This window comes from Pristiophorus japonicus, chromosome 19 (assembly GCF_044704955.1).
Source record: "Pristiophorus japonicus isolate sPriJap1 chromosome 19, sPriJap1.hap1, whole genome shotgun sequence".
Classification (NCBI taxonomy): Eukaryota; Metazoa; Chordata; class Chondrichthyes; family Pristiophoridae; genus Pristiophorus; species Pristiophorus japonicus.
The window spans coordinates 19,747,823-19,763,207 of NC_091995.1; the positions used below are offsets into that span (position 1 = coordinate 19,747,823).

Here is a 15,385-nt window from a genome sequence, read left to right on the forward strand (position 1 = left end):
GAGGTGGGGTGTCAGTAACGATCGGAGGGTCAGGGGATCGAGGGGGAGGTGGGGAGTCGGTAACGATCGGAGGGTCGAGGGATCGAGGGGGAGGTGGGGAGTCGGTAACGATCGGAGGGTCGAGGGATCGAGGGGGAGGAGGGGTGTCGGTAACGATCGGAGGGTCGGGGGATCGAGGGGGAGGAGGGGTGTCGGTAACGATCGGAGGGTCGAGGGATCGAGGGGGAGGAGGGGTGTCGGTAACGATCGGAGGGTCGGGGGATCGAGGGGGAGGAGGGGTGTCGGTAACGATCGGAGGGTCGGGGGATCGAGGGGGAGGAGGGGTGTCGGTAACGATCGGAGGGTCGGGGGATCGAGGGGGAGGAGGGGTGTCGGTAACGATCGGAGGGTTGGAGGATCGAGGGGGAGGAGGGGTGTCGGTAACGATCGGAGGGTCGAGGGATCGAGGGGGAGGAGGGGTGTCGGTAACGATCGGAGGGTCGGGGGATCGAGGGGGAGGAGGGGTGTCGGTAACGATCGGAGGGTCGGAGGATCGAGGGGGAGGTGGGGAGTCGGTAACGATCGGAGGGTCGGGGGATCGAGGGGGAGGTGGGGAGTCGGTAACGATCGGAGGGTCGGGGGATCGAGGGGGAGGAGGGGTGTCGGTAACGATCGGAGGGTCGGGGGATCGAGGGGGAGGAGGGGTGTCGGGGGATCAAGGGGGAGGAGGGGAGTCGGTAACGATCGGAGGGTCGGGGGATCGAGGGGGAGGAGGGGTGTCGGTAACGATCGGAGGGTCGAGGGATCGAGGGGGAGGAGGGGTGTCGGTAACGATTGGAGGGTTGGAGGATGGAGGGGGAGGAGGGGTGTCGGTAATGATTGGAGGGCAAGTGGATCGCGTGGGCAGTGTCGGTAACGATTTGGGCCAGAGGAGCAAATCGTGGGTCAGAGCAGCGGTGGGACGATTGGACGGCTGGAGAAGTGAGGGGCGGGGGGGCGGTCGGGGGGAGAGGTCTGGAATGACCGGGGAGCAGAGGAGAAGCAGGGGTCTGGAGCAGCAGATCGGGGGCAGGAGGAGCGGATTGGTGGCAGGAGGGATTGTGGGGGGTGTAGGATTTGGAATATCCGGGAGGAGCAGGAGTGGGAGATGGGGGCGCTGGGGGCGGGGTGGGTGGAGGAGGCAGACGACATCGGAGGATGGGAGGAACATGGGGAGGGGGATCGGAGGCCTCGGGGCTTGTCCGATCGTGGGGAGGGGGTGAGGCAGGGACACTGGATCCAGGAGGTAAGTGTAAAGGTGCTTACCTCCTGGATCCAGCAGTACTCACCTTCCATTAGCTGGCGGCTTTCACCAGGCCTGAAAAACCCAACCAGCTGCAGTTACATTTAAAATGGAGGTTAAATCTGAGGCACGCCAGCCTCATTATAATATTTAAATGTTGCCCCGCCTCCTGGGAGCGGATTGGCTGCCCGGCCCCGCCCCGCCTCCGTTAATACCGGAAGTGGGCGGGTTGGAGGCGGGTTCTGGTCAGGATTCAGATTTTAACACTTTAACTTCCCACCCGACCACAACCCACCCGTTTTTGGGTTAAAATTCCCCCCATTGTCACTCGGTTGTACCCGCCCTGACCTCAGGTGACATTGGGACCATCCGCACCACCTGTGACTGAGACCGACGACCATCAGTTTGCAGCTGGCAGGAGGCAGGTAGCTGGTGTGAAATTATGGGATGGACAGGTTAGTGACCTTTGACCCACAGATTGTTAGTGGGGCGGAGTTTTTCCTGCCGTCCCTCTGTCCCGGACAGAAGATGGGAAAGAGTGTCTCAGTGAAAGTGTGGGTGAAGGTGTGGAGATGGGACATGTTGTCCGCATTGTAAAATGTCACCTGTCCCCCCTCATAGTCCAGGAACACCCCGATCTTCCGGGGATCCCCACTCGGGGTGAGGGGGGTCAGTGAGGGGTAGGTGAGGGCAACATAGACACTTCCGGGCACTAGCCACACAGTCCAGTATCCGGCCTCAGGTCTCAGGCTGATTCTCCCTTTCCTGTTGACAGACTCTCGGGCCACTCCCACACCCCACCGTGTCTTGTTCCCCACCTCCACCTCCCAGTAGTGTCTCCCTGATGTGAATCCCTCCGATCCCAGGACACAGAGACAGGGATCAAACCTCTCCGGGGTGTCAGGGAGCTTCTGCCGTTTGTCTCCGAGTCTCACACTGGTCCGGTCCTCAGACACGATGAGCCAGGGATTCGCTGTGTTCAGATCCAGAGTCAGAGAGGCTGGAGCTGGGGGAAAGTTACAATAACACAGTGAGCGGTTTAGTTTGTTGCTGTGATTTATTCAAACACTTTCCCTTTTTAAAGTGGCCATTCGGGGGATTCCCGGGAACTGCGGTGTGTTTAAAGGGCTCCAGGTTCTGTTATTGGAATCTGCTCTGACCCGGGGGTTTACACTCCTGGGGTCACTCTGACCTCTGCTGACCACTGCGATCTGACCAGGAACTCTGCGGCCCCCGGTCCCCTGCTGTTCTCAGCGGCTGCACAGTGACCCAGGGACCTTCAGAAACACACAGGGAATCGGCACCAGAGGCTACGGCGGGGCTTCCGAACGGAAGAGGGGGAAAGGTACAGGCACCGGAAGGGAAGAGAGAAGGGAAGGGGAAAAGGGAAAAGAAGCAAAAGTGGGGGAACTGCTGCAGAGGGGAAGTGAGAACCCAGAGGAGGAGCGAAATTATATTAAAAAAACCAGCATCATTATATCCATAAATCACAATAGTCTCCAACACGCAATCCGGCAAAACTAAACTGATGGACATAAAAGGACAGGTGGAAGCGACATTTCTACAGGAGACCCTCCTCATCGCCCTCAGAACACACCAGGTTTATGAGTGAGTGGGTGGGACAAATGCTGGCCGCCTTCTCCTCAGCCAAGAGCAGAGGACAGTCACACTAATCACCAGCAACCTCCCCATTACTCTGGAGATACACATTCCTGGAGAAGGAGGCCGCTCCATCCTAATGAAATTTGATGAACAGGAGAACCCAAAGTGATGCTTCAGTTCAGTGTCCCGAATGAGGAGTTCCCACATCAGCATTCCTCACACTCGCCCCACCTATGGATAGCACAGGAACCAGGAGTGGAGACTCAAACTGTGCTCTTCACTCCAAACAGGACAAGCTCCCAGCGGACACAGGACACGAGGACCAGCAGCCGGAGCAATCCGAGATCAGTGTGGTGTCCTGGGCCGAGAGGATGTATAGTGGGCCCACACCCCAAAGAGAAGGAATTCACCTTCTACTTGAACCCACACAAGACACACTCCAGGATCGGCTACTCCTCCCTGAAGCATCCCGTCTATCCCGCCTAACCTGTTGTGATAGGAGGTAAACAGGACTTGCACCAATTATCCTCCATTCAGTCCTCGATGCCTCAAACCTTCCTTCCTACATGACTCAGAGTTCCTGCCTACCTCTTGGCGAAGCTCATCTCCTCACATATACCCTGAGGTGGAAAATGCAGGACTGAACTAATGCACACAGTCACTCTGTGCCCTAATCTCAGACGGTGAGCTCTGACCTGGAAAATCCACACCATCTGACACCCACCCTAGCAAGATTAACATCTCATAATCCCGGAGCTTTCTCCCCTCCGACTGAACCTCCCACACCCTGTACTGGAGACACAGAACCAGATACTCTGAAATTCATCACAATCATGTCAATACATAAGAAAAGTAAGGTTATCCCCACATGGTCACCATACACACTCCTTAATGCTGACTATAAAATATTGGCCAAGGTCCTGACCTCCAGACTAGACACGGACATCAGTGATCATTTAATCTGGGGTCTGGGAGCCGGTTTAGGCTCCTCTCATCTGGGTTTATAAATCAGGGAAAGGAATATAAGAGTTTTACCGGGGTTAATGGTGTCTATCATTTCTCTCCACGCTGTGTACTGTAAAGGGCCGTTGAACTTTCCGATCGACAGCTTGTCATCTGCCAATGATAGTTTATAATAATCCTCACCAGTCCTGTAAATATTAAACAGTTGATGTTATAAATTGACCATAAACACTTTGCTGAGTTATTTTACTAAATTGTGCAGAGTTTCAGTGAACAGTTTGTCCTACCTCCTCTTTTGACACGTTTCCTCCTGAAATCAATAAAACACAAATCTGAGTTGACGGAGACTGACCGTCTATATCCGGACAGCAGAAATTACACCCACATTGTTACAAGATGCTGATAATTCCCAATTCTCACTGCCGGGATCACACAGATAGAAAGAGGATATATTTGAAAACTGGACAGCAGAAATTTTACCAAAAACTATGAAAATCATCTGATAGAAAGATCATTCAGTTGGGAAAGTGATTTAGTTGTCAGGTTGTGGAGGTCGGGAGGTGCGTCACTGAGTCGGGAGTCCGTGAGTTCGGCGAGAGGCCTATAAAGGCCGGGAGGTCGGGAGGTGCGTCGCTGAGTCGGGAGTCCGTGAGTTCGGCGAGAGGCCTATAAAGGCCGCGAGGTCGGGAGGTGCGTCGCTGAGTCGGGAGTCCGTGAGTTCGGCGAGAGGCCTATAAAGGCCGCGAGGTCGGGAGTTGTGTCAGAGTCGGGAGTCCGTGAGTTCGGCGAGAGGCCTATAAAGGCCGCGAGGTCGGGAGCTGTGTCAGAGTCGGGAGTCCGTGAGTTCGGCGAGAGGCCTGTAAGCCGGAGCTTGTGCAGCTACAGGGAGAAGGCAAAAAAGAAGTGGAAAGAAATAGAAAGATGATGTCACAGCCACGGGGGTAAGTGATTGGCTGGTGATTGGTAAGTAGTTTTTCTTTTTTTTCTTCTATATCAGTGAGTAACTTTTAGCACTGTTGTTGCCAATTTAAGTGTATCTGAGGGTTAAGGCATGGCAGGAGAGCTCGGACACGTGTTATGCTCCTCCTGTACTATGTGGGAAATCAGGGACGCCTCTGGTGTCCCTGACGACTATGTGTGCGGGAAGTGTATACACCTCCAGCTCCTGACGCACCGCATTGCGGAACTGGAACTGTGGGTGAATTCACTCTGGAGCATGCATGATGCTGAGAATGACGTGAATAGCACGTTGAGTGAGTTGGTCTTACCGCAGGTAAAGGGTACACAGCCAGATAGGGAATGGAAGACCAGCAGGAAGAGCAGTGCAAGGAAGGTAGTGCAGGGGTCCCCTGTGGTCATCCCCCTGCAAAACAGATACACCGCTTTGAGTACTGTTGTTGAGGGGCATGACTCATTACGGGGGAGCAGCAGCAGCCAAGTTCATGGCACCGTGGCTGGCTCTGCTGCACAGGAGGGCAGGAAAAAGAGTGGGTGAGCGATAGTGATAGGGGATTCAATGGTGAGGGGAATAGATAGGCGTTTCTGCAGCCACAACCGAGACTCCAGAATGGTATGTTGCCTCCCTGGTGCAAGGGTCAAGGATGTCTCGGAGCGGGTGCAGGACATTCTGAAAAGGGAGGGTGAACAGCCAGTTGTCGTGGTGCATATAGGTACCAATGACATAGGTAAAAAATGGGATGAGGTCCTACGAGGTGAATTTAGGGAGCTAGGAGCTAAATTAAAAAGTAGGACCTCAAAAGTAGTAATCTCAGGATTGCTACCAGTGCCACGTGCTAGTCAGAGTAGGAATCGCAGGATAGCTCAGATGAATACGTGGCTTGAGGAGTGGTACAGAAGTGGGGGATTCAAATTCCTGGGACATTGGAACTGGTTCTGGGAGAGGTGGGACCAGTACAAACCGGACGGTCTGTACCTGGGCAGGACCGGAACCAATATCCTAGGGGGAGTGTTTGCTAGTGCTGTTCAGGAAGAGTTAAACTAATATGGCAGGGGGATGGGAACCTATGCAGGGAGACAGAGGGAAATAACAAGGAGGCAGAAGCAAAATATAGAAAGGAGAATAGTAAAAGTGGAGGGCAGAGAAACCCAAGGCAAAAAACAAAAAGGGCCACATTACAGCAAAATTCTAAAGGGGCAAAGTGTGTTAAAAAAACAAGCCTGAAGGCTCTGTGCCTCAATGCGAGGCGTATTCAGAATAAGGTGGATGAATTAACTGCGCAGATAGCAATTAACGGATATAATGTGATTGGCATCACGGAGACATGGCTCCAGGGGGACCAAGGCTGGGAACTCAACATCCAAGGGTATTCAGCATTTAGGAAGGATAGACAGAAAGAATTGCTGGTTAAAGATGAAATCAATGCAATTGTAAGGAGGGACATTAGCCTGGATGATGTGGAATCGGTATGGGTGGAGCTGCGGAATTCCAAAGGGCAGAAAACGCTCGTGGGTGTTGTGTATAGACCACCAAATAGTAGTAGTGAGGTTGGGGACAGCATCAAACAAGAAATAAGGGATGCGTGCAATAAAGATACAGCAGTAATCATGGGCAACTTTAATCTACATATTGATTGGGCTAACCAAACTGGTAGCAATGCGGTGGAGGAGGATTTCCTGGAGTGTATTAGGGATGGTTTTCTAGACCAATATGTTGAGGAACCAACCAGGGAGCTGGCCATCCTAGACTGGGTATTGTGTAATGAGAAGGGACTAATAAGCAATCTTGTTGTGTGAGGCCCCTTGGGGAAAAGTGATCATAATATGGTAGAATTCCTTATTAAGTTGGAGAGTGACAAAGTTAATTCGGAAACTAGGGTTCTGAACTTAAGGAAGGTAACTTCGACGGTATGAGGCGTGAATTGGCGAGAATAGACTGGCAAACGATACTCAAAGGGTTAACGGTGGATAAGCAATGGCAAACATTTAAAGATCACATGGATGAACTTCAGCAATTGTACATCCCTGTCTGGAGTAAAAATAAAACTGGGAAGGTGGCTCAACTATGGCTAACAAAGCAAATTAAGGATAGTGCTAAAGCCAAGGAAGAGGCATATAAATTGGCTAGAAAAAGCAACAAAACTGAGGACTGGGAGAAATTTAGAATTCAACAGAGGAGGACTAAGGGTTTAATTAAAAGGGGGAAAATAAAGTACGAGAGGAAGCTTGCAGGGAATATAAAAACTGACTGCAAAAGCTTCTATAAATATGTGAAAAGAAAAAGATTAGTAAAGACAAATGTAGGTTCCTTGCAGTCGGATTCAGGTGAAAATATAATGGGGAATAAAGAAATGGCAGACCAATTGAACCCATACTTCGGTTCTGTCTTCACGAAGGAAGATACGAATAACCTTCCGAAGGTACTAGGGGACAGTGGGTCTAGTGAGAAGGAGGAACTGAAGGATATCCTGATTAGGCGGGAAATTGTATTCGGGAAATTGATGGGATTGAAGGCCGACAAATCCCCAGGGCCTGATAGTCTGCATCCCAGAGTACTCAAGGAATTGGCCCAAGAAATAGTGGATGCATTGGTGATCATTTTCCAACAGTCTATCGACTCTGGATCAGTTCCCATGGACTGGAGGGTAGTTAATGTAACACCACTTTTTAAAAAAGGAGGGAGAGAGAAAACGGGTAATTATAGACTGGTTAGCTTGACATCAGTAGTAGGGAAAATGTTGGAATCGATCATAAAGGACGAAATAGCAGCGCATTTGGAAAGCGGTGACAGGATCGGACCAAGTCAGCATGGATTTATGAAGGGGAAATCATGCTTGACGAATCTTCTGCAATTTTTTGAGTGTGCAACTAGCAGAGTGGACAAGGGAGAACCAGTGGATGTGGTGTATTTGGACTTTCAGAAGGCTTTTGACACGGTCCCGCACAAGAGATTGTTGTGCAAAATCAAAGTACATGCAATTAGGGGTAATATACTGACGTGGATAGGGAACTGGGGGGTTGGCAGACAGGAAGTAAAGAGTTGGGATAAACGGGTCCTTTTCAGAATGGCAGGCAGTGACTAGTGGAGTGCCGCAGGGCTCAGTGCTGGGACCCCAGCTCTTTACAATATACATTAACGATTTGGATGAAGGAATAGAGTGTAATATCTCCAAGTTTGCAGATGACACTAAGCTGGGTGGCGGTGTGAGCTGTGAGGAGGACGCTAAGAGGCTGCAGGGTGACTTGGACAGGTTAGGTGAGTGGGCAAATGCATGGCAGATGCAGTATAATGTGGATAAATGTGAGGTTATCCATTTTGGGGGCAAAAACACGAAGGCAGAATATTATCTGAATGGCGGCAGATTAGGAAAAGGGGAGGTGCAATGAGACCTGGGTGTCATGGTTCATCAGTCACTGAAAGTGGGCATGCAGGCACAGCAGGTGGTAAAGAAGGCAAATGGCATGTTGGCCTTCATAGCTAGGGGATTTGAGTATAGGAGCATGGAGGTCTTACTGCAGTTGTACAGGGCCTTAATGAGGCCTCACCTGGAATATTGTGATCAGTTTTGGTCTCCTAGTCTGAGGAAGGACGTTCTTGCTATTGAAGGAGTGCAGTGAAGGTTCACCAGACTGATTCCAGGGATGGCTGGGCGGTCATTTGAGGAGAGACTGGATCAACTGGGCCTTTATTCACTGGAGTTTAGAAGGATGAGAGGGGCTCTCATAGAAACATATAAGATTCTGACGGGACTGGACAGGTTAGATGCGGGAAGAATGTTTCCGATGTTGGGGAAGTCCAGAACCAGGGGACATAGTCTTAGGATAAGGGGTAGGCCATTTAGGACTGAGATGAGGAGAAACTTCTTCACTCAGAGAGTTGTTAACCTGTGGAATTCCCTGCCACAGAGAGTTGTTGATGCCAGTTCACTGGATATATTCAAGAGGGAGTTAGATATGGCTCTTACGGTTAAGGGGATCAAGGGGTATGGAGAGAAAGCAGGAACGGGGTACTGAGGGAATGATCAGCCATGATCTTATTGAATGGCGGTGCAGGTTCGAAGGGCCGAATGGCCTACTCCTGCACCTATTTTTCTATGTTTCTAACTGAACACCAGTCTCACTCAGAGACACAGTGACTCTCACTCCCACCGTACCAGACACACCCACACACTCACACAATGTAACTGGACCAGGAATGTAATGTGAGCTCCACGAGAATATTAACCTCTTGGGGAATACAGAAATAATTACAGGCCAAGCATAAGATCACGGCAACTCGTTCCCAGATCCTGCAGACAGTGTGGGAGCTGGTTAGTTCAGTCACAATAGCAGATCCATCTCGGAATCGACAAAACAATCGGTTTAAATCAGTTTAGAATTTTCCAGCAAATGCTGCATTTATTCCAACATTGTCGGTTATTGTGCAACTAACCCACAATATAATCCTCACCTTCAGAAATGTCAGCCCGTCTTGTTGCTCCATCTGTTTCTGCAACTTTGAAAGCTGCTCCTCAATAGAATTTAAATTCTCTTGAATTTGTCGAAGGTTTTTCTCCATTGTATCTACAATCCTCTCCTCTTCTCCCCTGAGATCTCTGATTAAACGCTGCTCTCTCTCAGTGAGAATCTGGTGCATTTTAGTGAACTCGGATGTGATGTGGGTCTGCAGACTGCTCGACTGTTCCTACCAAATGAAAGGTGAAAAATAATCATGTACCGTGATAGAGGGAACAAAACTCACCGACATCCCTGAAAATCAGCACAGGGAGACCTTACCCTAACTTCGGAAATCTGCCGTTTCTGTTTCCGTTCCGTTTCTAGAACCACCGATTTCTTCTCTGTGAGAGATTCTAAAGAGGATTTCAGCTGATCCTGGGATTGGGAGAAAATCACAGAATGAAAGGGCTGGACTATGAAAATGTGATAAAATAATCAGGTGATAAAATCTGTTCCATTTTACCTTGTAGATTTCAACAGCTTCTTTAATCGGCATGAAGTTGTGAGATTTGTGTTCCCGCGAAACTATACAAGTGTAACAGATCAGTTTCTTGTCAGTTTCACAAAACAGCTTCAGTTCTTCCTGATGTTCCTCACAGTGAGGTTTATTTTCCTTCTCTCTCGGATTCAGGGTTAATTTTCGAGCTTTCTCCGACAGACTGGCCAAGACCCGACTGGTCCTGAGGTTTATTTCCGGAAACTCCTCTCTACATTCCGGGCAGGAGTTTGTCTCCTTCTTTTCCCAACACCGTGTGATACAGGAGCGGCAGAAGTTGTGTCCACAGTCCAGTGAAACCGGATCGGTGAAGAATTCCAGACAAATGGGACAAGTTACCTCCTCAGTTCAACTCTCGGGCTGCTGCTTGGAAACCATGTTCACACTCAGCACTTCCTGATTCAACCCACTTTCAGTTTCAATGTTGCTGAGCTCCAGCTGGATCCTGTCACTAGGTGGCGCTGCTGGACAATATTTCTCAACCAAGGATTTTTGTAAGTTTCCTGAAAAAGATTTTGTTGCAGGAAAACCACACATTTGCTTTCTGTGCAGTGAAGGGCCGTATTAAACAAACCGATTTACTCTGTGCATCAGTTTAATGTTGTATGGAGCCAGGAAACACGCCCTAAAGATGTGGAAATAATTGCTCTAATTTCAAATGTTTTGCAGGTGATGTGAATATGTCAGAAACTGATAATTATCCTGGATTTGTTAAACTATTTAATTGCACCACCCTCCATACATTGATGTGCTTTTTATTACAGTTTATTGATTTAATGTGAGGTTTTGGGGGATGTGCCGTTATGTTGCTCCACATGTTGGCCCAGATTTGAAGTTTGGAGCCACCTCTGGTCATATTTCAGGCCCGGGCAATCTGAAAGTGAGAGGTGGGCGGACTGGGCGGAGTCTTGCTGAATTCCCGGGGAGGAGGGTACATCGGGTGGGGGGAAGAAGGCAGCCTCCTAACTGCTGGAAACACATTCTTGTGCTCAATTCTCACTGCAGCTGGTGGTGTCCGGGCACGGCCGTGCTACAGGAGCGCTTGTACAGACCTGGAACTATCGAATCCCTAAAGCCCCTCTCTTTATCCGTGCAGATGTTGGTCTGAGCAGCCACCGTTATCCGTGCAGATGTTGGTGTGTGCTTCCTACAGCTGGTGACTGCCCCCATTAAACCCCGAATGACTGTATCCCCCTCTCTCCAATTGTGCAGGTCCCGGTGTGTGTCCCTTACAACCGGATCCACCACAATTACCTGCCAAGTGCATTGTGGAACAACCCACTCTGCAGGGACCGAGCGAGACCCAGTGTGAGCGGATGTTTGGGGCGGTTTTCTCCTTCGTTCTTAGCCGCAGGGCCATGGGTCTGTTCAGCTCAGGGGAGTCTCTGAATCTGATTTTAAAATACATAACCATATATAAATAAATAAATCAATGGATACTATTCTGGAAATAAAACAGAAACTAATTATTTAAAAATTAAGACTAGTCCAATTAATTTAGCTCTGATGCTTTTGTCTTGATTCTCGTACAGACTGTTTTAAAATCAGAAGTTGTGTTTGATTTGTGGTAAATATGTAAACGTGCTCCGTGACACAGTTTTGTGTGGTTCAGAAGGTGAGTGAAGAAATGATCGATATATTACTGACATTAGCCCAGGATGGGGGCAGGCTCCCACGGTCCTGGCGATCTGTTCTGGTCCTGGATACACAAACATAAACAAAACCAAGACAGGCCAGATAATGAGGAAGTGCCTGGATGATCCGTGTCTGACCGTTACAGTATAATAATCCCACATTAAAGGGGAGCTTTGCAATGAAGGGCTAACCTGAGAATAGTTCAGAAAGGTACAGCTTTCATCGTACAATAATTGGTAAACCGTTTTACATGTCTGACTGTACACAATGTGGTAAATAGCATCAAAATACAGTTTGCTGTAATTTACAAGTTTTACCTCACCTGAGCCAAGCTGACACACTTGTCTTCATGCATCACACCCATGTACTCTACAACGCTGTTATTAAACGACTCACCTCCCTGCACCTTTCCCACCTTTAAAAGCTTCCTGAGAACCTGCAGCATTAACTATGGGCCTCGGCTCATTTACCCCAACTCTTCTCACCCACTCATCAATGTTTGCAAGCCCTTGAAATATTTTGCTACATCACTGGAGTTGTTTGCAAATACCTTGTTCTATTTCTACTTTTATATCATCAAAACCTTTGTGTATTTTTTAAACATTCATTGGATGTGGGCATCACTGGCAAGGCCAGCATTTATTGCCCATCCCTCACTGCCCTTGAGAAGGTGGTGGTGAGCCGCCTTCTTGAACCGTTGCAGTCCGTGTGGTGAAGGTGCTCCCACAGTGCTGTTAGGGAGAGAGTTCCAGGATTTTGACCCAACAACAATGAAGGAACGGCGATATATTTCCAAGTCAGGATAGTGTGTGATTTGGAGGGGAACATGGAGGTGGTGGTGTTCCCGTGTACCTGCTGCCCTTGTCCTTCTAGGGGGTAAAGGTGGCGGGTTTAGGAGGTGCTGCCGAAGAAGCCTTGGCGAGTTGCTGCAGTGCATCTTGTAGATAGTACACACTGCAGCCACGGTGTGCTGGTGGTGGAGGGAGTGAATGTTTAAGGTGGGGATAGGGTGCCGATAAAGCGGGCTGCTTTGTCCTGGATCGTGTCGAGCTTCCTGCTTGTTGTTGGAGCTACACTCATCCAGGCAAGTGGAGAGTGTTCCATCACACTCCTGACTTGTGCCTTGTAGTTGAGGAGTCAGGAGGTGAGACACTCACCACAGAATACCCAGCCTCTGACCTGCTCTTGTTGCCACACTTTATGTGGCTGGTCCACTTAAGTTTCTGGTCAATTGTGACCCCCCAGGACATTGATGGTGGGGGATTCTGGGACGGTAATGCCGTTGAATGTCAAGGGGCGGTGGTTAGACTCTCGCTGTTGGAGATATTCATTGCCTGGCACTTGTTTGAGAGTAGACTGATGGGCGGTTTTGGCTGGATTGGATTTCTCCTGCATTTTGTGGACAGGACATATCTGGGCAGTTTTCCACATTGTCGGGTATATGCCAGTGTTGTAGCTGTACTGGAACAGCTTGGCTAGAGGCACGGTTAGTTCTGGAGCACAAGTCTTCAGCCCAACAGCCGGGATGTTGTCGGGGCCCATAGCCTTTACTGTATCAAGTGCACTCAGCCGTTTCTTGATATCACGTGGAGTGAATCGAATTCACTGAAGCCTGGCTTCTGTGATGGTGAGGACCTCAGGAAGAGGCTGATATGGATCACCCACTCGGCATTTCTGGCTGAAGATGGTTGTAAACGCTTCAGCCTTGTCTTTTGTACTCACGTGCTGGGCTCGGCTATCATTGAATATGGGGATATTCATGGAGCCTCCTCCTCCCGTCAGTTGTTTATTGGTCCACCACCATTCACGACTGGATGTGGCAGGACTACAGAGCTTTGATCTGATCCGTTGATTGTGGGATCACTTAGCCCTGTCTATCACATGCTATTACCACCTTTTTAACATGCATGTAGTCCTGTGTTGCAGCTTCCCAGGTTGGCACCTCATTTTTAATATGTCGTATGCTGCTCCTGGTGTGTTTTTCTACACTCCTCATTGAACCAGGATTGTTGTCCTGGCTCGATGGGAATGGTAGAGTGAGGGATATACCGGGCCATGAGGTTACAGATTGTGGTGGAATACAATTCTGCTGCTGATGGCCCCCAGCACCTCATGGATGCCCAGTTTTGAGCTGTAGATCTGTTCTAAATCTATCCCATTTATCACGGTGGTGGTGCCACACAACACGATGGAGGTTGTCCTCAGTGTGAAGGTGAGATTTTGTCTCCACAAGGACTGTGCGGTGGTCACTGCTACCACTACTGTCATGGACAGATGTATCTGCGACAGGTAGGTTGGTGAGGACAAGGTCAAGTAGGTTTTTCCCTCGTGTTTGGCAGCTATGTCCTTCAGGACTCGGCCAGCTCAGTCAGTAGTGGTGCTACCGAGCCACTCTTGGTGATGGACATTGAAGTCCCCCACCCAGAGTACATTCTGTGCCCTTGCTACTCTCAGTGCTTCTTCCAAGTGGTGTTGAACATGGAGGAGTACTGATTCATCAGCTGAGGGAGGGCGGTAGATGGTGATCAGCAGGGGGTTTCCTTGCCCATGCTTGACCCGAAGCCATGAGACTTCATGGGGTCCGGAGTCAATGTTGAGGACTCCCAGGGCCACTCCCTCCCTCCCGTATACCACTGTGCTGCCACCCCTGGTGTGTTTGCCTGCCGGTGGGACAGGACATACCCAGGGATGGTGATGGAGGAGTTTGGGACATTGGCTGAAAGGTATGATTCTGTGAGTATGACGATGTCAGGCTGTTGCTTGACGAGTCTGTGGGACAGCTCTCCCAATTTTGTCACAAGTCCACAGATGTTGGTGAGGAGGACTTTGCAGGGTCGACTGGGCTGTGTGAGCTGTTGTCGTGTCTGTGGCTGGTGCTGAGGTCGGTACCGGGTGGCCCGCTTTTATTCTTATTGTTTCTTGTAGCTGTTTTTTACAACCGAGTGGCTCGCTGGGCCATTTCAGAGGGGCAGTTAAATGTCAACCACATTGCTGTGGGTCTGGAGTCACACATAGGCCAGACCGGGTAAGGACGGCAGATTTCCTTCCCTAAAGGACATTAGTGAACCAGATGGGTTTTTACGACAATCCGATAGTTTGATGGTCACCATTACTGACACTAGCTGTTTGTAAATTCCAGATTTTTATTTAATTAACTGAATTTAAATTCCACAGCTGATGGGATTTAAACTCACGTCTTTGGATCATTAGTCCAGGCCCCTGGATTACTAACCCCGTAACTTAACCACTGTGCTCCCGTATGTGCCACACTGCCCTATTTAAATGTTTGATCACCTTTATGTCACCATTTAACATTGAAACTACCAACGTGACCGTTTACAGTGAAATCCTGTCAGTAAACCGTGGCCTGGAATGATGTGGGATGCACGGCCTGAAAGGCTGGTGGAAGCAGATTCAATCATAACTTTCAAACCGTAATTGGATAAAGACTTGAAAAGAAAAGAATTGCGTCTATTGGGAAAGAGCGGGGGAGTGGGACTAATTGGATAGCTATTTCCAAGAGCTGTCACAGACACAATGGGCCACTTTAAACACCACAGGGATTGTTGAATGTGCAAGTTGTTGTTTCCCTGTTGTTATTGAACATGTGAAGGGAGTGAGGATGAGAGGAGGTACATCGAGCCGGTCTGAATGATCCTGATGGGAGAGATGTGAATGGAGTGGGACTGACAAGAAATAGTGAGAGGGAGTGCACTGCAGGATTTGGATGAATATTGATGTATGTTGACCTTTCCTGACCTAGTCAGGTCATTGAACCTTTGTGGCACTAAATCCAGGACCTCATGGTCACACTTCAGCTGCTCACTTCTTCTGCTAACTCCACCCAGGCCTTCTTCATGGTGGCAGCAGCTCTCTTATTTACACTAGTGGGAAACAGCACCTCCCTCCTGGCCCTTCCAGCACGGAGCAGAACATCAAGGGCAGCATCTGAGAAATGAGGGCAACATTTCCTC

General features: G+C 49.5%; 1 protein-coding gene across 1 annotated transcript in view; it reads right to left on the minus strand.

The window, feature by feature from the left end:
* Nucleotides 1–705: 705 nt before the first annotated feature.
* LOC139230133 (uncharacterized) overlaps nucleotides 706–15,385 on the minus strand; it is a 55,624-nt gene continuing 40,944 nt past the window's right edge. The window contains 6 exon segments of the mRNA XM_070861975.1: nucleotides 706–2,267; nucleotides 3,899–4,014; nucleotides 4,114–4,136; nucleotides 9,234–9,467; nucleotides 9,560–9,655; nucleotides 9,744–10,279. Coding sequence (XP_070718076.1) covers nucleotides 1,702–2,267; nucleotides 3,899–4,014; nucleotides 4,114–4,136; nucleotides 9,234–9,467; nucleotides 9,560–9,655; nucleotides 9,744–10,279 — 1,571 coding nt within the window. The 3' untranslated portion in view covers nucleotides 706–1,701.